This window comes from Toxotes jaculatrix, chromosome 21 (assembly GCF_017976425.1).
Source record: "Toxotes jaculatrix isolate fToxJac2 chromosome 21, fToxJac2.pri, whole genome shotgun sequence".
In the NCBI taxonomy this organism is placed as follows: domain Eukaryota; kingdom Metazoa; phylum Chordata; class Actinopteri; family Toxotidae; genus Toxotes; species Toxotes jaculatrix.
The window spans coordinates 1,590,347-1,612,292 of record NC_054414.1 but is presented as its reverse complement, the minus strand read 5'-3'; the positions used below and the strand labels follow the sequence as shown (position 1 = coordinate 1,612,292).

General features: G+C 44.8%; 1 protein-coding gene across 1 annotated transcript; it reads right to left on the bottom strand.

Annotated features, from left to right (window-relative positions):
• Positions 1-4,427: 4,427 nt before the first annotated feature.
• On the bottom strand, positions 4,428-21,281 carry fmn2b (formin 2b). The gene is made up of 21 exons (XM_041067093.1): positions 19,585-21,281; positions 17,325-17,566; positions 14,758-14,939; positions 14,411-14,561; positions 13,867-13,878; positions 13,488-13,541; positions 13,206-13,219; positions 11,616-12,613; positions 10,217-10,361; positions 9,375-9,462; positions 8,415-8,476; positions 8,181-8,272; positions 7,923-8,052; positions 7,598-7,744; positions 6,457-6,516; positions 6,237-6,357; positions 6,033-6,125; positions 5,722-5,773; positions 4,892-5,041; positions 4,587-4,668; positions 4,428-4,454 (listed from the first exon to the last, which is right to left on the bottom strand). Exons 1-21 carry the CDS (start codon positions 21,279-21,281, stop codon positions 4,428-4,430), a joined length of 4,599 nt encoding a protein of 1,532 aa, XP_040923027.1.
• Between the last annotated feature and the right edge of the window lie 665 nt (positions 21,282-21,946).

Below are 21,946 nucleotides of genomic sequence, written 5' to 3'. Positions count from 1 at the left end.
AGCAGAGTCCACCACACTCTGGACCTCTGACATGGGTCCAAAGCTTGGGCAGAAAAAAAAATCCTCACGTTAGTTCTTGGTCTCTCTCTGACAGCACTGTGAAATTATGCAAGTGACTGTGGAAGTGAAATGTTGCTAACTCAAAAATAGCTTGGATTGCTAATGATCAAATGACTGCGAACAACAGAATGAAAATGTGTTCACATCTATAATAACAGAGGCCTACACCAAAGCTGTACTGTTATCACTCCTGGACAGCAATGTGTGTATCTCTGAAATGTAGTGATTACTGTCCCAGATGTAACTGTGATATTCCTTCTAAAGGACCATCACTGCTAAAAACAGAAGAAGCCACAGCAGTCATCTGATAGCCAACACTGACCTGTGTTCATGATCAGCACTCAGCAAACCTCTGGACACCACTTTTCTTCCTTCCTTCCTGTATGGAAATTCAAAAAAAATGTAAATATCTTATAGAAGTTACAGTATTTCTGTAATATGTCTTATATTTTATTGTTTTCCAATAAACACAAGTGATCTGACCTGTAACAGGACGACCCGGTGAAGAAGCATCTGTTGCTGTCAAGTGAAGAATATTGAAGATCAGCTGTTCGAAAAATCAGCCCTTGAATTCTGACCTGTAAAGCAGGAGCTCACAAACATGATTAGATAATTTTACTGACCATCATGTCCACAGACTGAGACAAAGAGTTGTAGTTATTAGCAGTGTTGATGAGTGCTACCATAGATGCCTGCTCATCTGAAAACCTTAGACCCTGCAGATTCCACAGCTCCATATATTTTCTTGCCCGACAACATCTGCTCTTTGGCCTGTCGCACTCCAACCTCCCCATCCTCTCTGTCTCCACCTGCTTAGACCCTGCTGGCAGGCCCTGATGCCCTGACAGTGCTGCCATCAGATGTACAGTATTTATTTATTTTCAGAGATTGGCTCTAAATCCTCCAGGCACAGAGTCAGTCATTTCCTTTGTGGTCTCCTGCTGCCCTCTGCTGGTCAAACTTCATGTTTCAAGTGTGTGTTTCATACAGCTGATTGCTCTGGGCTTAAGCTCAGCTGTGTGTAACCATGTAAACCCCCAATTAGGGGGCTTGATATCTGGGCATAGACCACTGTCATTTTATGCCAAATTCAATTAATCAATTCTGTTTTTTTCCCCCCAGCAAAATCTATGGTAACAACACATCTAAGAAGTGCCAGTTGCTTTGAGCAGTGCAACAGGATTTTCATTACTTTTTTCCCTTCAGACAATGAATGACATTGTCAACATCATCCTGCACAGCCGGGCCCAAATATCATGGTGAAGTAGCAATAAATCCATTTTTTTTGACTGGAAGGGGTCTTTAACAAAGAAGCAGTCATTCAAGATGAATGGTTAGAATAAATCCATAAAAGAGTTTTTTGTTGTTTTTGTTTCTTTTGACATTTCTTGTGCTGAATGTGTCAGAACCAGCAGCTTCATCTCAGAGACAGAGACAGAGAAGGAGAGGGAGGTAAAGTGGATGCTTCTCATTTCTCTTCATCACATCCTTACCAGTCCATGGCCAGGAAACCATTAAATTCAGACATCTGAAAATCATCCACAAGGGAGAAAAACTCAAGAAACACAAACTCAGGAAATCTTACTGGGTGAACCAGGCAACAGAGGTAAGTCCAAAAGGAAACACAAGGCTCAGACACAGGAGACAGAACCAGGAGGGAAACACAGGCAGGACCAAGTCAGACAGGAACACAGGCAAACTGACAGAGGAGCATTGAGACTTATATACACTGGAATTAACTGGCAACAGGTGATACACATCAGGGCGGGGCAGGCAATCAACAAAGGTGGGAAGAAAGACAAAGCCAGGAAGTAGACTGGGAACAGACACAAAGGGGCCAGGGCTACACAAATAAAACAGAAAATACCGAACAAACCCAAGAAACCAAAACAAGAGTCTTCAACAAGTCCAAAAAGGCCACCACAGGGGCTGATCATAACACAGAGTCAGCAAGAGGCAATCAGACTCATAAAATCAAGTCTCTGTCACACACACTTTTCACCAGACACCACTGGTGTGGTGTCTTTCCTGAGCTGTGTTAGCTTCAGAGAGGAGTTCAAGCTCTGCTCCTCTCCGGTTAACCTTGGTATCCTCAGGGGCATCAGAGGCAGGACTTTGGTCTCATTATGATAATCCTACACGGCAAGAACTACAAGAATTATTGTGTCTAACATACACAAGGTCAGTTCAGCCCTGTAAGTACACAACTCTCGTCATGGATGTAGATTTAGGCATACTAACAAATATGTTTGCATTGTTTAACTAAGGTGTTGTGACTTTAAGATTTTCACTAAGATCACCGAAAGAAACCCTCGGCAAGAGAGTAAGCTGGATGTGACCTCATGACCTCAGATCCCTAAACTCCCTAATGAACCATGAAATATGGCATAAAACCAAAAAACAATCCAGAATTCATTCTCTTTATTTTACAGAAATAACTCTGCACCCAGACACCATGCATCCTGTTCATATACATGTATACAGAAATTTCTTTATTGCACATGAAACAGTTCAAATGTAGATAAGTTCCTGTTGTGAGTATCATGCGAGCCGACAGAATCATCATCATCATCATCACCATCGACGGAAACACAAAACTTGTCTCACGACCATTTTTAACAATGTATTACTTTACATTAATAAAGTCATTAATTCTGCAACAAAATTCAATAGCTGTAATTCGATGTACGATACTCATCCTTCATCACACGGCTATGAACCACAAAGATGTGATCAACCAGATCTGACACACACACACACACACACACACCTTCCTATGATATTATCTGATGTGGCAAATATTTTTGAAATACATTAAAATCACACATGTAAGTACACTGAACTTCTCCAGCTCATCAGCTCTGCTGTCAAAACACACCATCAGCTGTTCTGAGTTCCTACTGAGCGGCTGAGTCTGATTGGACAGGCAGGATGTGGAACCACAGACAATGCGTTGTGGTAACGTGTGAGAGTCCGTCAAGTGAGGTGAAGTGTGTGTGTGTGTGCTGAGATATCGAGGTGACCGGGGGTTAAAGAGGGATTTGGCAGGAGGAGCGACCCTAACATACGAAGTGTGGTGTACTTAACACTGTATACTGAAATTCATCTTCCACCAACACTTATAAACCAAAACATAAAGTGCCTTATAAATGGTCAGTCATTTGACATATGACTGAAAACATAACCTTCTTCAGGGGGAAGCACAAACGGGGGAGTGGAGATGTTCACGTAGCCTCCTTCCTCCTGAACCTTGTGCTGTGATCTCCATCGTTCCCCAGGCATGTCCACAGACACTGCTGGATCTGAGGTTAATCCTTGAGACTGCAACAGCAGTGACCATTGCTGATACTACTGAAGCACTGGGTTTGTGTTTAGCTCGGTTTTCATGTTGGCTTTCACTCAGAGTGTCGGATGGAAATCCACACGAGGAATTCACACAGGAACGGATGCAGTCAAATACTGGATGTGATGCAGAAGACAAATCAGTCCACTAATCAGAAAGTCAGGGGGTTTGATCCCCGGGTCCTCCAGTCTGCGTTTCCAAGTGTCCTTCGGCAAGATACAGAACCCCAAATCCCCCTCCTCCCCCCACGTGTCCATTGGTGTATGAATGTGTGTTAGTTAAAGGGCTGTATGAATGTGAGTGTGAATGGGTGAATGTGACTTGCAGTGATAAGTGCTTTGAGTGGTTGATAAGACTAGAGAAGCTTCATATAAATGCAGTCCATTTATCAGCTACCATCCACCAGCTCTTCTTCTTCTTCTGTTATATTTCTGACTGATAGCTGCCCCCCAGTGTTTGAGAACCTGTCGTTTACAGGTAGCATTGTTGTTGTTGACGACTCAGGGTCATTCAAACAAATCAGTCAGATTTTCGAGCAGTCTTCATCGCTGAGCTTGTGGTGTTTTCTGGAGGTGAAATCTTGGCGAGTGAGGTTTTTGTTATTCCATAAAATGTCGGCTGCAGAGACAGCATGACATCATGCCAGCTAATGTACAGTGTGTGTAATGAGTCTGAGTTGTGATGATCCCAGCAGTCCTGCTGCAGCTTCCTTCCTTCCTTCCCTCCGTGATTGCGTTGGATTCAGTTATCAGCCGGCGGGAGGACAGCGACGGGGGGGTGGGGGTGGGGTAGGGGGGGCCGACAGAGCAGGAAAAACCGATCAACCGGAAATAAATAAAATCAATCAATCGAACAAGATGTCCAGATGAGGCTCAGCTGCACACACACACAATGCATGGCGTTCACATTTGTGCTGTCCCTCCCTTTTTTTTCTCTTCCGTCCTCTTCAGAATGTTTTTTCGTCTTTGACTCTTTGATGCTGGTGCCCAAAGTCGGGAAAAATAAGCACGGCAAGCCTGTGGAGTCAAATCTTCATGCCGAGCTTGGCTTTCTGTGAAAAAAGGACACGTCGCAGAGGTAAAGTGCAGAACACAGGTCCCTAAAAATGTCACTAATAAGGACGAATTATCGAGTCTTTAGGTGAGCAGACTGATGAAACCGCTAAAAACAAGGAGCAACTTACGATGCCAGAGGCGTGTTTAGGTTTGACGCTGTAGGAAGCCTTCTCCTTGGCCTGACGGAAACACTCTTCAGCTGCTTTCAACCTGCACAACACACAGTGTCGCGAATACACACACTCAACTCAAGGCACTTTATTTTTATTATTTCAGAGTAAAGGTTTGATATTGAATGAATAGAATAGAATAGAATATACTTTATTAATCCCTTTGGGAGGTCCCTTGGGGAAATTTGGGAAAGAAAGGGAAGGGAAGAAAGGCAGAAAGAAAAAGAAAAAACAAAGAAACGCTAACAACAGAGATGACGTACCTCTCCTTGAGAATGCTTTTGTTCTCCTTCTTCCACTGGTCCTTGAAGTCAGAGGAGAACTCGTGCCAGACGCTGAACAGGGTGTTGGGTGAAACCTCCTTCTCTCCTGCCTTGGGCTTGACTGAGAAGAACACTGTGAGCTCCAGGAACCTGACAGGACACAGCGTGAGAACACGTGAGGACCAGAAAGACCTACATCCGTGACTATCATTGACTGACTGTGGAAACACAGAGACTCAACGTCTATGTCTCAGAGACGCCTGAGCTCATGGCCATCATCAGTCAATGGAAAATGCCAGTCGAATAACAGGGTGGATGCTAGGTGGAGCTGTGGAGGTGGGGTTCAGAGCTTTGCAGGGGGCAGGAATCAAAAGCACATAAGCAGCAAAGTTATAATGATATTCATATTTGGGTGCAATGTAATCTTTAGCTTCTGTGTTGTTGCTATCTTTGTCAACTGTGGAATAAATGTCACTCCAACAGTTAGAGGAAGCTGAAAGAGTCTGGAAGGGCAGAGAAGATTCATTTAGAGCGCTGAGATAAACATGGCAGAGCTGTGCTAGCCAATTAGAATATTTTCTATGGCCATGCTGTAGAATCTTTTACAAAAACACTTAGGTTTGTGTCTAGATAAAGAGCTTTATCTATTTGCCCCTCTGGCCACCAGAAGCCTTGTCCCAAGGTCAAAGGTCCCTGAGACACAGCCCTATTGGCTTAGTCATCATATCAGACGTACTGTTGTTGTTGACACTGTAAAAGAAAAAGAATTCCTCAGTACGGACTGATACAGAAACAGTTGAAATACAACAAGTAAAAGAAGTTGTTCTTACAGTTTGTGAGTGCTGCTGAGTTGAGTGTCCAGGATCTCCAGTTCACTTTTAGCTAAGAAAAGAACAAATTAAAAAAAGGTCATAGCAAACAGGTCGTTGGGTTTGTTGTTGTCAGCAGTGTAACAATGAGTCTTGTTTAAAGTCCCAGGTGTCCTGTCAACAGTTTTAAAGACCCCTCTTTTAGAATGGGAGTCTACAAGTAACATACTTTTTCCACAGTACGGTTGTAGTGCAAGTACTGAGAACTGGCCACTGTAGAAAGGCTGACTAGCTGTGCCTGTCTTAGTCCGTTCATGGTTTCTGTCACCTACCTAGTGTGAGGAAGTCCTCCATCTTGTCTTTGAAAGGCTGCAAGTTCTCCTCATCTGAAACTTTGCACACCTTTTCCACTTCTGATGTACAAGCTGACAAAACAATGTCAAGAGTTACAACTCTGGCAGCACGACAAATAAAGTAGGGTAAAAAAATACAATCGCTGTGTAGTTTTTTTTAGCGTGTGTGTGTGTGTATGTTACATCTGAGGTCCTTCCTGAGTCGAGTCAGGTCTTTCTGAAAGTCTTCAAACTTCATCTGTGAAGCCTGGAACAAGTCGTGAGGCTCAGGGAGAGGATACACACACGTCTCCCTGCCAGCATCCTGTGTGTGACACACACACACACACACAAACATTTAACATTACGAGTGGAAGGCTGATATAAGAATCCACAGGGAGGTGAAAGAGTTAAGTCATCCTACCTCATCATAGTGTCTGAGGTAGTATGCAACAATGTAAGACAGAAGGCTTCTCATGCTGTCCTGCAGGTGGAGAGAAAAGACAAAAAACACCAGTTTCCACTGATCAGAACATGACGTTCCTGATACAGGTATACAGGTAATAATACAGGTATTTCTACTGATGCTCCTCTAACACTCTGACTCATGACCAATGGTTTTAAAGAAGCATTAATATCAGTGCAGCAGAAACACGAGATACTATTGCGGACATTCTCCTTCCTTTTCCAAAACCTGGTGCCTACCATTACCCAGGATGCAAATCGACTGGGAACAGCTCGATTGGAGATCGAGGAGCAGGCTACAAAGGTCTGGTGAAGCTCACTTCACCTGAGGACATTTAGGAGACGTCACATGACTCCCTCTGGACACACTGAAGGATGTGCACTTCTATACTCCCTAACACCTGGGAATGGATGTGTGGAGTTCATTTAATAACTGTTAACCCAAGACCAGAGCTCCATACCATGTCAGAGTGTCATCTATCCTTTGGTGCTGTTGAATGAGATGAATGAATGAAATCGTGAACACGGTGTTGAAATTGTGATTTAAGACACACACAGCCATAAACAGTATATTGCTGAATTAGCAAGATACTGTAACATCCTGAGGAAGACGAACACAATGATGGCTCTTCCTGTTCCAATTCCCCTACAAAAAAAGGGCAATTACAACCAAAACAAACTTAAAATCCCTGCACTCTAAAAATGCAAAAGATAAAACACAATCTAAAATGAGCAGGAAGTTGTTGAGCACAGTGTGGCTCAGAATAACCCAGGTCAACTCATTTAAATCAAACGGTAACATGGAGTTTTTGTGAATTGTTCCCTCAGTGTGAAAGGAACACCGCAAACTCTTGATGAAGACTGTTTACACCGTAATCGGTGGAAGATACAGACGCCAGACGTGGATAACTTTGTCTCTGTGAGAGAGAGCGACTGAAAAAGCTCTCAATCTGAGTCAAACATTACATAAACTATATTGTCACGTTAACACATAATATTTCAATGACACAAAAACGGTATGATCAGCACATAAAACCACACAAGGCTGCGAGGAGGAAGGAGAAAGAGCAGCATTTTAAACATGTTTCCTCTTTACTCACGCTGCTCTTGACGTCTTTGAGTTTGGGCAGGATGTCGAGGGTGAAGCCGTCCGCTTGGCCTCTGGTTCGATTGCCACCGTTCATGAAGTTACCAAAGGCCAGAACCAGACCTAGAATCCGCTTCACTGTCTCACTGTCCTGTAAGGCCTGCAGAGGAGACAAAGGTTTTTAAAAAACATCTTAGAATAGAGAAAGTGGGGATGAAGCACACAGTCATCGTGTCGTATATTTGCTGTGTTCATGCGAAACAGTGTGCTCTTGTTTTAAAATCAGCTGTATTCTGACTGGACATGAAGAGGTTACTACCAGTCAGGGTCTGACTCACCTTGCATACCCTCTGCAGTGTGTCCAGCTTCTTCATTATAGATGACATGCACTCGGAGAAGCTGGACTGGAAAAGGATGCAGAAAACTCTGCCGGAGAAGTTTGGGATCAGGGAGAGTTGGTAGAGAAACCTGGAACCAATGATAAACACAGACTCCAGCTTTTATCTCACTCTTCTCACTCTTTAGGGTGTGACACACAGCATGTGCATGTGTGTACGTGAGCTCATTAGTGCTGAAACGTCTGAGGAATAACTCACTGCTCAGGTTTGTCCAGAGGTTTAGCATTCTCTTTGTCTTTAGAGGACTTGACATGCTTTTCAATCTTGTCCAGCTCCTCCTGCTGTGCCCTCTGTGGGAGACACAAGACAGTGACTATATATGTTATTGGGTTACAATTAAAATGACCTCGTAATTCACTGTTATCTTATCATATAAGTAACACACACTTAGCTGTACACAATATAAACTGACTGTAAGTGTGCGTTGCTCACATTTTCATACAGGGCTTGCAGGGTCTCCAGGTCCACTACTGTGTTGTCCAAGTTCAGGATGGCTGAGAGAGAGAGAGAGAGAGAGAGAGAGAGAGAGAGAGAGAGAGAGAGAGAGAGAGAGAGAAAGAGAGGGGGGGGGTATTTGTCTTTATGTGGACTTGACAAAAACATAATACTTTATTTTACATAAAGTCCAGATTCACATCTGCATTGGTCCAAAAATGAGTTGGTCCTCTCCTACAGAGCACAGCACAGCACCCCCCCACCCCCCCCCCACCCCCCCCCCCAGACCTCCTACACTCGACTCCATCCAGGCCATCAACAACCTGAACTTCCAACATTTGAGCAAAAACCAGTTTGACATTGACAATGTCCAAGGATTCCTCCACCGTCCTCGTCCTCCTCACAAACACAGCCACACCTGCCTGTCCTATGAGGACGTTTTCAAGGGGACATTTGCGCTTTCTTAGTTGACTCGATTTAAAACCACAGAAAAAGACCTGTTCGGTAAAAAAAAAAAAAAAATCCCCATCAAACCGCTGAAGATCTTCTCCAGTAAAACAAACAAGGCTGTCAAACAGGGACACTCTAAAAAAAGCCAAGAAAAATGTGTCTCCCTTTGATCACAAAAAGGACATTTGTCCCCTACAGTCGCAAATTAACCACAATGGTTCCACATCCTCCACTGTAGGTCTGCATGTTTCTTTGCCAGGGGAGGTTTTATACATAGACCTCCTGGCTGGCCTGAAGTCAAGAGAACATCCCTGTCTGGGCCCCCCTCTAAAGGCCAAGGCAGGAATCTGCCTTCAACCTCCAACAGGTCCTCATCCAGCACAGATGAGAAGGACTTAAAAAACCCAGCGGGAAGTCTATCGAACTCACTCTGCAGGCTCAGCAGAGTCCATCCAGAGACAGCTGAGCAGCTGCTGACCCTCCGACTTTACATTAAGATCAACTCACCGTGCTGGATGTCTTTCATGTCGAGGTGCAGGGAGGACATGAGGATTCCTACTGCCTGAGAGCGCTTGTTGTTGAGGAGCTTCACAACCTGAAAAGAAAAAGCTTAGATGTAGCTTTACCATTGCGCCACATGTAGTGTGTCAAATGCTGAGCTGGTTTGCATTTCACCTTTCAGCATCTCCACAAGTAAGGCACCAGTTATGATGCTGCAACTGTGCTGTGGTGGTCTAATATATAAATATACTGGTTAGAGCTGTTTAAACGAACCCACTTCCAATTCTGTCATTGTTTACTAGGCAAAGACATAACAAGTCCATTATAAAGGTCCACAAAAAGACCAATCAGCAATGCCCGTCACCATGACACAACAGCTACTAGGTGTGTGAGGATGTCCATCAGGCAGGGGACACACAGCCCTGTTTGGACTTTGCTTTTGAGTGTGTCCAGGATAAAGCCTATGTCTTTACTGCTTAGTTCCTAAAGTATGTTGAGCTGTGTCGTGAATAATGTGGAACACTGTAAGTTTAAGATTGATAGTCCAGTTTCCTCTCTGCTTGTTAAAAAGTTTCCCTTTGGAAATGTTGTAAAATGTTAAATTATCGTTACCTCCTTATTCTCTGTCAGATGTAGTGACTGCAGCTGTAATTGACTTAAGTTTAAGTTTACAAATGTTCTAAAAGTGTTCAAATGTCCCACGCCACTGGAAGGCACCATTACCAGTACCAGTAATTTTGTTTGCTTTATCTATTAGAAGATTAGTCCTACAGCCTTTAGCCATTCTATATCAAAGACTCAACAAACGTTCAAGTTATAAGAAGGAATACACACTTAAACACACAGACCTGTTTGGCCTTGGACTTGGTGATGGTGTCAGACAGCGGCTGCTTCTTCACCTTCACAGCTGTTTTCGAGAACAACTCTACAAACTCCTCAAAGTCCACGTCAGGTTCCTCGATTGTGTCCCACACCAACAAAGAAGAAACCTCCCTGAAAAAAAAAACACAGCAAAAAAAGCACTTAACAGGTGGAAATTAAAAATCTTCACAGGCCATGCATTAAAAAGATAGCACCCGATGCCATTCTGAGCTCTACACCTACATTTACATTTCTTTTAAACTTTTTAGAAAAACCTTGTGCGTTCTGTTCACCATTTGACCTTGTGAGGCAAAAGAAACTGTACAACTTACAGAGGCCAGCAGTGGTGGATAAAGTCTGCTCTTGCTTTTACACACAATCAATCATGCAGTCCATGCATTATCACCTCTTTCAAAGCTTCATTAATCATGTGTTTTCTATCAATTCTTTCAGAATTTTCTTTCATGTGATTAGTGTCAGGTACCTGACAACATCACTTTTGCTGTGTTCTTTAAAGACTGAACATGGTTTGGCAGGTCATTTTTTTGGTCTTGCCTTCCTTACAGCCGTTGGTTTCCTATCATTCTGGCACACTACATCTTTCTTTAGTTTTGCCAGAGTTACTGCGCCTATGTTGGGAAGTTGAAATTCAGCCGGGGATGCAGACTCATTTAAAAAGTATCACTGAACATAATGCTAATGTCAGATAGGGAGGTGAGTTCATGTGCAGGCAAGAGGCTCTGAAATATAAGATATCTGAGCTGCTGAACTGCAACACAGTGGGAAAAACAAACCCATAGGGCACACGACAAGTAAACACAGATGTGGTGGAAAGTAAAACATGCTCATCTCCAGATCTGTCCCAAAACCAACACTGTGATGTGGTTCACTTTCCAAAACTAGCCAACAAACATAAACTTCAAAACAGGACAAAATGCTAACTCTTGAGTGAAATGGTAAGTCTGGTGATGTCTTGTATCTGTAGCTATTTGTCCACAAATCCCATGTGCAGACTCAAACCAGCACTGAGTGTCTCCTTCTAACAAGTACAGTGTCCGTATCACAACCTGATATATCTTATTCCTCTGAGCTCCACTGTTTCCAAAAACTATTAAAAACATCACTGAGTCACACTGTTGCACTGGCTGACGTGTTCCTTCACCACCATGAACACACACACACACACACCATAGTCCCACACACACACCGTCCTGCTGCCCCAGATACAGAGTTCTAAATGTGGATTAATCCACAGCTGAAAATAGTCCCCAGGAAATGTACAAATGTTTCCTGTTGTGTTACAAATGTTTGTTAAAAACTACGGCTGTGTGTGTGTGTGTGTGTGTGTGTGTGTATATATATAGCAATCACGGCTACAGTTGTTACTTTTTGGCGTGCAGCTGGATCCTGGTCCAGTAGAGCGGCTTCATGGGTCTGGGTGGCTCCACCACAGCCTTCCTGGGAGGTTTCTCCTGAACCTGACTGAGAGCATACAGCCCCAAAGGCAGTGGAGGAGGCAGGGAGCCTAGAGCCCCTGGAGGACCTAGAGGAACGCTGAATGCTCCTGGTGGAGGAGGGGGAGGAGGAGGTCCACAGCCTGGAGGAGGTGGAGGAGGTGGTGGAGGGCCTCCAAGTCCTGGTAATGGAGGAGGAGGAGGAGGCCCACAGCCTGGAGGTGGAGGTGGTGGAGGAGGAGGTGGTGGTGGGCCTCCAAGTCCTGGCAATGGAGGAGGAGGAGGAGGAGGAGGAGGGGCACTGCCACCAGGAAGGGGAGGAGGAGGAGGTGGGGGTGGCACAAGGCCACAAGGAAGGGGAGGAGGAGGAGGTGGAGGAACTAGTGAACCAGGTGGTAGCGGAGGTGGTGGTGGAGGAGCTGGCATTGAGCCTGCTGGTAAGGGTGGAGGAGGAGGTGGCGGTGGAGGAGGTAGTACAGTCTGCCCTGGATGGGGAGGTACTGCGACTCCTGGAAGGGGAGGCAAAGACGAAGGAGGCAGCTGCTGCTGCTGACACGAACACAGGAAGCCATCTTGCTTGGGTGGACGCTGCAGGAGGCTGTCCTCTCCACCCGAGTCACTACAAGGCACTTTGAACTTAAAGCTGTCGTCCATGGGCGATGTCTGCACCGACTTGGCCTCCAGGCAGCCCAGAGAGGGAGCTGCCTCCGTCTGCAGGTGAGCGTCACACACCCTCAGCAGGCCCTCCTCTCCTCCACACTCCTTATCTGTGGTGGAGGTGGTGGGTTTCACACCGTCCCTGTCCAGAGGAGAGGGCTGTCGCTCCAGCTCAGCGATCTTAGTCCTGAGGTCCTCAATGGTTTGTTCCAGCTGTTGTATGACGTTAACATGTTTTTCCTTGAGTTTTGCCGAAGCAAGGACACGCTCCTCCTGCAAATAAGACAGAACCACAAGGTGGATAAAAAATAATCTCTCACTTTAAAAAGAAATGCTTATTAAAATCAGGAAAAGAAGAACTGTAAAGTTTACTCTCAGTGACAGATGGAATCCTAAATACTGACCCCCCCATGGGACCAATGGATTTCAAACGCAGTGTCATTTTTTCTGTCACTGGTACACAGCCCTGACCTGTGCATCACAGACATGTTACGTACCCTGCCCCCCCCCACAGAGACAAAACTATAGAGTGAAATCATAATTTCCCCGGTCTGTTCCAGAAGTAAGAAAATTCAAATCCAAAAGATACCTGGAACTATTCTAAGCACTAAAAATCCTGCCTCCAAACGGAACCTTTCACAATAGCAGGTCATGTGGCTCACTTCACACGTTTCAAATATGGATGGGTTTTAATACCTTGCTGTTTATTTTATATTTATTGTTTAGTGCTCTTAAACAAATCTGTGGTGCTCATGATTTCCCATAAGCCCCAGACGTTTACAGGCTAAACTTCACATCCCCAGGATAGACATCTTACCAAAATCAAGAAACATTACACTCTGAGACAATAATAAATTGTGTTAACTTGTTGTGACGCAGCTTAAAACCATATAGTTATTTTTAAATAAAGCTACATAGCAGAACTTCTTCGTGTGTAATGGAACATCAGTGGAGAAAAACTCTAATCTTCTCAGACAGTGGACGGCACAGACTTCAGTGAAAGCGCTTTCATGTATTTTTAAAATAAAATACATGCAGTGCAATTGCTCACTCAAACAAAAACCCATGAGCTCTAAAGCCATTTCTAATCAAGTCTTACATTCTTGCCTTACAGTGTGTATCATAAGAAAGTTAAGACAGACCAGACACTCTTGGCTTTCCTTCTGTTGCTGCCTCACACCCAGGAAGGCTGCATGGTGCTCTGGACAAAACGGACACATCAGCAGGTCAGTGGAATACAGTACAACAGAAACACTTGGCATAAGGCTCATAACACTCCTGTAGGTGATTACGAACACATGAAAGCAACTGCTCACTACCAATATTTCCCAGTTGGGTTAAATTCATTGAACTGCATGGTGAAATGAAATCATTTCGTTTACTTTGATTTTAAGTTCTGATATTACCACATGGGTGGACAAATCTTTGACTGAGGCCTAACAACAGTGGCAGCCTGCTAGTGTTTGCACATTTTCAGACTTTCAGTCAGCACAAAATAACAGCCCACAGCAGAAATGATGACTGACCTTGATTGTCCTCTACAAACGCCAAAGAATGAAGACGGAGAAATCCCATTCAGAAGAAGATAGGGGAGAAAAAAAAAGGGAGAAAAAACAAACAAACAGACAATGTTATGAATTATTCCTGTTAGTGAAGTCTGATGAAATCAATTAGCTAAACTACAAACATGCCTGAAGGACATAAAGACCTGGTAGACCAATAACTGTCTGCTATTACACTGACAAAACTCACAAAATCACTCAATCAAAACTCCAGTTGGTTCAAAATGCTGCAGCATGAGTTCTGACAGGGTCCAGGAAAAGAGATCATATTTCTCCTGTATCAGCTTCTCTGCACTGGCTCCCTGTTAAAATCCAGGACAGAGTTTAAAATCCTGTTCCTCACCTACAAAGCCCTCAGTGGCTGGGCACCAGCATATATCTTAAGAACCACACAGTGTCCTATCTGTGCTCCCAGAATGCAGATCTACTTTTGGTTTCTAAAGTCTTCAAAAGCAGAATGCTAACCTGCCATGCTATATACAGTGTGTACAGTAAGTGTTAGCATTACCAGCCTCGGTGGATTTGAGTCCAGTCCTATTCTCTGAACCAGGCCTGGCTGGGGGACAGGGGCTCTTGATCTGCCCAGGTAACTTCCCATCAAGAGGATCCAGGGAGTGTGGTGGTTGGTTAACTGCTGCCCACGTATACAACTGGTCATGCTAGGGAGACAGTTTTAATTAGAGTCAGCTGATGAATATCATGGGTTTATAATATAATAAATAAACTACTAAAGGCAACAGTATGCAATTCTATTATTATTCACATTATTTTATGGAGCAATGTTTAAAAATGAAGTGCAAACACAAATGCCAACAAACACATCTGTACAAGAGTGTATGAGCTGCAGCTACTTACATCAAACTTGGCTGATGGTGTGGAGGAGGTGATGTGGGCAGTGCTGCCGCCCAGCTGCTCTCTGAAGCAGTCAGTGAACGGCAGCAGAAGGCCCATGGCCAAGATCCTGGAGCACAGCCTCTCCGCCTCCTCTGGCTCCTCCTGCTGCTGCTGCAGGAACAGCTTCTCCAGCAGCGTTCGACCTGGACAAGCAAGTGGTGAAAGTCAGAAGCAAGGCTCATATAGCTCGTATATATCTGAGAAGCTGGGATCCACAACTACTCAATCAATAGTAAAATCTATTCCATTTAGTAAAGTCATTTGCTAAGAAACCAGATGCTCTGGATCTATTTTTCTCTTCTATCTTCATTAAATCCCCACAGACAAAGGTAATTCCACTGGAAGGTTTTGAGGTTTGTGTGCAAAGAATCCAAGTCTGCTGTTTTCTTACGCTATGCAAAGGTATTAGGGGCATATATGTTGTTCAGCTCTTTCCTGAAGTTGTAAGCCCCTTGGATACTACCACCAGACACAGGCCTGGGCTTTTCAAAGTGGAGAGTACTGGGGTGCAAAGCCTGCCCATGGGGCATCATGTGCCACCATTACACACCACCTCCTAAAAAATGAATTTTCCAATAAAAAAAAAAAAAAAAAAATTGACTGATAGTCCTCTGCACTGTGTGAAAAGTCATTTGAACTAATAAGAAAAGTTTTCCCTGACAGCTGTTTGTTGATGCATGTCAGACACAGCTGGTCCTGAGGAGATTCAATGAATTAAAAACAGGGACATTTTAACTGTGGCAGACCCTTTAGCAAAGACCTTACACAGTGAAACCAGACTCATACTGTGCATGGATGACAAAACCCAGAGATAGCAGCATGACAACAGCCATGATGGATTCAAGAGTATGACATATGATCCAGGAGCTCATGATTATGGTTTACACATGAAGATGATGAGCTATGTAACGGCTTTTCCAGTTTTGGTTAGTACTGTTGTCTAAGAGGAAAAGAGCAGTGTTTTGTGTTTTACCAGCACGACAGTGTGACAACTTAAATTTGTCATATTAAAAGAGTAAAGGGAAACCTAATTAAGGCCAAAGTTTGCTGCACTTCTTTTCTTCCATGATGTGGCCTTCCATCTGTGTAATCAATGCTAGGTCAACACACTGCAGTAGTCTGAGCTCCATCTTTTCTCAAACACTTCCTGTTTACAGGTGTAGTATGGCAGCCTTCTTAGGACACTCTTCATGTGTAGCCACCACTACAAATGTGGCAAGTACAGGTTTAAATCCCTGGATGACATGTTTTTAAGATGTGTTGGTCTCCACAGGAGAGAGGTCTCTCCTGATTAATGGAAAGAGCCCAGCCGGTTGAAAGGGGCAAAAAGAAAAAAAAAAAACTCAGAAAAGGCAAGTTCACACTCATTCTCACAGAAACTGCTAGAACAAACTGATGATTAACAATGTCCCTTTATTTAACTCAGGATCACTTGCATAGAGTCTGTGGCCAGGAAACCAAAAAAAAAAAAGAACTTGGGCAACTGAAAACTAGGCTCAGAGGTAAGTCCAAATGGAGAACACGAGGATCAACACGAGGCAAAACACAGGCAGGAGCAAAGGCGCAGACAGGAACACAAGAACACAGGGGCAAGCACAGCAATGACAACAGATATAGACTTGGGCAAGACAACAAACTGACAAAGAGACACAGGAGCAACAACGCTTATTTACACTGGGGTAACCTCAGAAACCCTGGGTGATTCACATTAGGGTAGGGCAAACAAAATACTGAACAACAAAAGAGTCCCCAAAAAAATCCATCAAGAGTTCAATCAGAAGTCCAAACAGTCCACAAGGAGTTCAACAAAAAAAAAACAACAACAATAGTCCAAAACAGAGTTTAAGAGTTAAGTCACCAAGGGGCAGATCATAACAGGAAACAAAGCAGTAACAAGAAACAAATCCAGCCCTTAACTCCTAGCTTAATTCTAACCCCCCGATCCCTGTAATGAGCTAGAAACATGAAACTTGGCCCAGAAACTGGAAATGATGTGCTGATATGAGCCCAATCATCCAGACGGTGGTGCTGTTATTAACAGACAAAAAAGAAAAAAGCTGAACATCTGTATTACTTGGCACAAATATACACCCCACTGTCATCTACAAGAAAAAACTAATGCTAATGTGAACAACAATAATATGACACAGACTTCTTTGATTCCGACTCTATCAACACCAAATTTGTTATATACTCTTGCGGGATACAACAAACAGTGTTATAAGGGTGACAGCTCAGCAACAACCTGCTATCTGCAGGTATTTCATCATGATCCTTCCTGTGGCTTTTAAGCAGACAGTCACAGGTTTACTGTTGGTGTTTTCAGTCCAGTAAGAGCTCCGACACACTAAGAGCTCATGATTCAGTGAGTGATATTGTGGATGTGGTTGAGGTTGCTTAGTGCTTTGGATGACCACAGAAATGCCATGATGATTACAGAAATGCCACGCTCAGGTTTAAAAGCAGACGTGTCACATTTAGTTTCTTGCTTTCTCGTCCCCAAGAAACCATACACACTCTGTACTCACCTGTAAAGACATCCTGAAAGCCACAGGTAGAAACCTGTCCACAGGAGGATCTTCTGGTAGCGCATATAGGCTGGCTGCCCCCTCCTCTGTAGCCCACCAGATATTCTCCCGAACCACAAGCGTCCTCCTCTCTGCTCCTCAGCCTTCTCTCGAGCTCCTCCGTCCAGTCAGCCGAGCGACTCAGAGGCCCGGCAAGGCTTCGAGAGCGCTGCCTACGGACCTGATGACCTTCGGCCGTCGTCCTGTCAAACATTTACATTTCACATTAGCTTTACTTTGACAGTGGATCAAGTGGATCACACAATTAAACTAATCTTGTGGTGTAAAATGACAGGCTCCCTTTCAAAGCAGCTAAGTGTTTTCCTGGCTTTGTCCATATTTGGTATGAAAATCAATTTTAAAAGACCTAAAACCCGCTTCACTTCTCAGGCAGAAACCATGAGAACGTTATACTTTAATTGCTGCCAGTGTTATTAATGCTTATTAATGCAACGGCAGTAGGGACTGCACCGCATTACCATATAGCAATATAACTTTGCCAACAACAAAAGTGATTTTCACCATGATGGACTGAATATCTCAAGGATACTTTTTGTCTGTGCAAGTTGATACTAGGATACAAAGGAGGGTGGTTGAAATCTAAAACACTATTGCATGCTTTGGAATGAGTAATATACTCATAAAAACAAAAAAACAAAAAAACAAAAAAAAACACTGGAAAAATGGAGGTGTTCTAAAACTTGTTAATGGATAATTGATGGGTCACTTAATGCCTCCCTTATCAGTGATTACCCAGTCACAGCTTAGCAACACTACAGGCTACAGGCCTGTCAAGCTTTACATTTCTGGTGCATGAAGTGATATTAAGTGTCTAAAGAGTTTGGATGGCTGTGTCTTTTTTTTTTTTTTTTTAACAAAACAGAAGCTCTGGCACATAAAGTGGATGGAGTAGATTCAACACATAGCTGGCTAACTGGCTGCATATGAGGTATAACTCCCAAACGCAGAACATAAAATCATTAGCAAGCTGCATTATTTTGTGGGGTAACAGGAGGCACAAACGTTTTTTGAAATATGGATATTTGTACTGCCCCAGTGTTAAACTCCTGGATGTGTAGGCTCCCTGAACTCCTGCCTCAAACACCACCAACACAACAGTTGCCTGAGTTTTCGGTCACTTTGTATTCTCCCCATGGCAGGCACAGGTCTCTCATCTACGCAAGTAGGTCGCTTGCATGTCTGCACAAGTAAAAACGCAGTCTAAATCACTAATGCACATGATAAATATTGAGCAGTGTGTTACTGCTGCCATTGATGAACGCATCAGGTCGGATGTTTGCCAGTGTGACGAGCCGGAGGCTGGAGGATCACCTGTCTTTTAAAAACTGGGTCTATAATCAATTTGTCATTAAACTGCGTTACTGTGAACCAGGTGGTTCAAGCAGGTGGCAACTCTGATTCTGACTTTTATCCTGGGACCTGTTAGAAACACCCTTTAATTCATTTCTTCCCCCAATACTGTACATTGCTGAGTTAACACAATATAATGTATGTAGCCCTCAAATGTGAACTTAATAGGTCTCTGCTTGGTTTAGGTTTTTATACAAGTCAGCAGGAGGCAATAGGAAGTCGCTTTGAAATTAAGATTTTAAGCAACTCACAGAGTTAATTAGCCAGCTGTTAAAGTATGCCAGTGTGTTAGTCCACCATTTGTGATTTGTGAGCTGGCAAAATAGAAGGTTTGTGATCACTGTACTCATCCAAGTAATTGCCTAAGTTAGCTGGGAACTTGGTACCATCACAACAACAACAAGTGTGACAGGGCACGAAACACGGCAGGCAGAGGATCAGTCGGGTTGTAAATAAACCAACCATTTAGCCAGATGATGTAAATCAACTTTATTTGGAGGTCAGACTGAAACTGAGAATGCCAACAGGCAGTTTGGGCAGTAATTCCAATGTTCACTTTCATTTTCTGTTCAGATGAGTTAACCTGGTGGTTTGTTTACAACCTGTCTGATGTGTTTTTCTTGCCCCAGTGGAATTAGCAAAATTAGCAAAACCTCTATCAATCAAACAATCAATCAGAAAGTAAATCTGCAGCTATGATTCACAACACGCATCATACCTGTGTAAGTTGAAATTGAATCTAAGCTTCTCTATTTCTTAAGTGTTGTCAATCACATTTGATTGTCATGTAAGAGGTAAAATAAAATCAAAGATTTTCAAAATAATTGACATGCAGCAACACCACAGATACCTGTGGAGGTGATGGTGGGCTCTGCGCGGGGACAGGGGGCTGTGGGAGGGGGACAGGGCTGGGGAGTATCCAGGGGAGCTGAGCTGTCTGGTGGTGGTCTTTATGTAGGAGGGGTAGATAGGAGGGTAGGGTTTCACTACAGGGCTAGAGGAGGAGGAGGAGGAGGAGTGGATGGACCTGAGGAGTCTTTTGGCCAATGTGGGGCTCTCCTGGGGAGGCAGAGGGGTGAAGCAGACGCTGCTCCTCCTGCACTGCTGGGTGGAGGGGGAGACGCTGGCGCTGGCAGCAGCAGAGTGGTTGAGTTCAGAGCCAGCACTTAGACAGTCCTCAAGGGACTCTGCACTAGTATCTGAGCCTAATTGACCCTCACCTTCTCCAAACAGGGTCCCTGGTCTCAGCCCCTCAGTCGCTTCAGGACCTCTGCTGTGGCTGTCTGCGGGCGGGAGACTGAGATCCACCTCCACCCCAGGCTCCCTCTTCTCCTGAGGGGATTCACCTCCTGCGTCCTCCTCCTCCTCCTCCTCCCCTGGGGCTTTGCCAGCACGTTCAAATGTGGGATCAGGGAAGCTGTTACCACTGGCTGTCATGGTGACTGGGCTGACTGCCGCCCCCCCTACAGTAGCCATGGTGATGGCTGTGTGAGGGGACTGCTGTAGCCAAGCATGCTGGTCTTTTGTGCCTGTAGCAACACAAAGAGAGGCTTCTCTTTCTCTCTCCCTCTGTTCCTTCCCATTTAGCTCCAGATGCTCCACCTTCTCCTCCTCCCCCTTCTCCTCCCTCTTCTCATGCACCTCTGTGTGGTAGGGAGGGTGTAGTGTTGGTGGCTGGTCCATGTGCTTGACATAGTCAGACAGAGTTCCTGTCTCAAGGAATGACAGGGCATCAGACCCTAGTTCTAATTCTGGGGTTAGATCGAGTACTTCAGGAGGAGTTATTTTAACGACTCCATTACTCTGCTTCCTCCTCCCCTCTCCTCCTCCCCAGCTCAGATCCCTTTCTCCCCCTCCCTGTGCTTCCACGATTGAGTTAACCACCCCCTGCTGCTGCTGTTGGTGCTGTAGCCTTATAGTGAGCTGGATGTCCGCGAGCAGATCCTCGTGGTCAGCGGCTGAGTGGAAGCTGTAAATATCTGTGTCTGACCCGGAGCTCCCTCCCTTCTGTCCTCCATCCTCTGTGGGAGAGGTTGCTGTTGTCAAGGTTTTCCGCTGCACCTCCTGCTTTTGCTCTCCTCCTCCTCCTCCTCCTCCATCTCCATCCTTTTTCCCTTGCTCCTGTTTCTTTTTCTTCTCAGGGAAAGCAGCCTCAGTGTCCGACTGTCCGAGCTCATCCGCAGACAAATCAGGTGTTTTTGTGCAGTCCACTTCGTCATGTTGAGATGCTAAAACGTCCTCTTTGGAGCCTGTTACGGACGAACACGTGTCTCCTTTCCCTTTCAGGTTGCCCTTTCTCTTGCGGATGGAAAAAACAGAGGGCTTGGACTCAGATTTGTTTTTTTTCTTGCCTGGTCCTGTGCCATGCGTCCCCCCTCCTCCTCCACTACTGTTTGCTCCTTTACCTCCATGCTTACCATGGAGTTTCTTTCCTCCCTTTTTTGAGATGTCCCCTCCTCCCTCTCTCCATCCTTCATCCAGCGAAGGATAGCTTCCATTACCCGATGGTGCTGCAGCTTTCTTTTGCTTAGCCTCCTGGTTGCCCATGTCGATGGAGAGCGTCCGATGGCTGCCTGCTTCACTCAGGTCATGTCTGGGAGTTTTTTTTCTATCTGGGGGAGGTTTTAGATGCCTGTGCCAGTGGACGGCATAACCGTCTTCGTCTAATCTGTGGATGCACGTCTGGTGGAGGAGGAGAAGCTGCTTCTGATGAGGTTTTTTTTTCTGGTATGTGAAGATCTTCCTTGTTGTTTTCCGGTGACGAAAGCTGGTGTGGCAGTGATGCTGGCGCTGATGCAGGAAAGACATATAGCTGCCTCCTCCTCCTCCTCCCCTTTCTCTCCCTGTCTTACCCTCCCCCTCTTCCTCCTAGCTGCTGAAAGGAGTGACGTAGGCACTGCATGCTCAGTGGAGCTCTGACAGGGAGGCAGACTGGGAGAGATGGAGACAGACGGGAATGGGGACACAAAGCCGGGTCTGCTGGAACTGAACTGGCAAAAGAATCAGAGAGCAATAAAGATGCTGCCAGCTACTGGCAGCATCTTTATTTATTTTTCTGGTGGACTGGAGGTGGGGGTGGGGGTGGGTGGAAATGCACACCCTCCTCTTAGCTGGCCTCACTACATTTCCCACGATTCCTAGACAGCTGCCTACACTACCCATGATGCTAAGTGCGGGTTGGACTCCAGTAAAGAGACCTCTCTTGCACCTCT

Excerpts from the sequence above, each read along its gene's own strand:
- fmn2b (XM_041067093.1), bottom strand. The coding sequence starts at position 21,281 with ATGGGCAACCAGGAGGCTAAGCAAAAGAAAGCTGCAGCACCATCGGGT. Across the intron at positions 17,567-19,584 it reads GCCCACCATCACCTCCACAG|GACGACGGCCGAAGGTCATC; the intron begins GTATCTGTGGTG and ends AATGTTTGACAG. Across the intron at positions 8,053-8,180 it reads CCTCTGGACAAACCTGAGCA|GTTTCTCTACCAACTCTCCC; the intron begins GTGAGTTATTCC and ends CATTGGTTCCAG.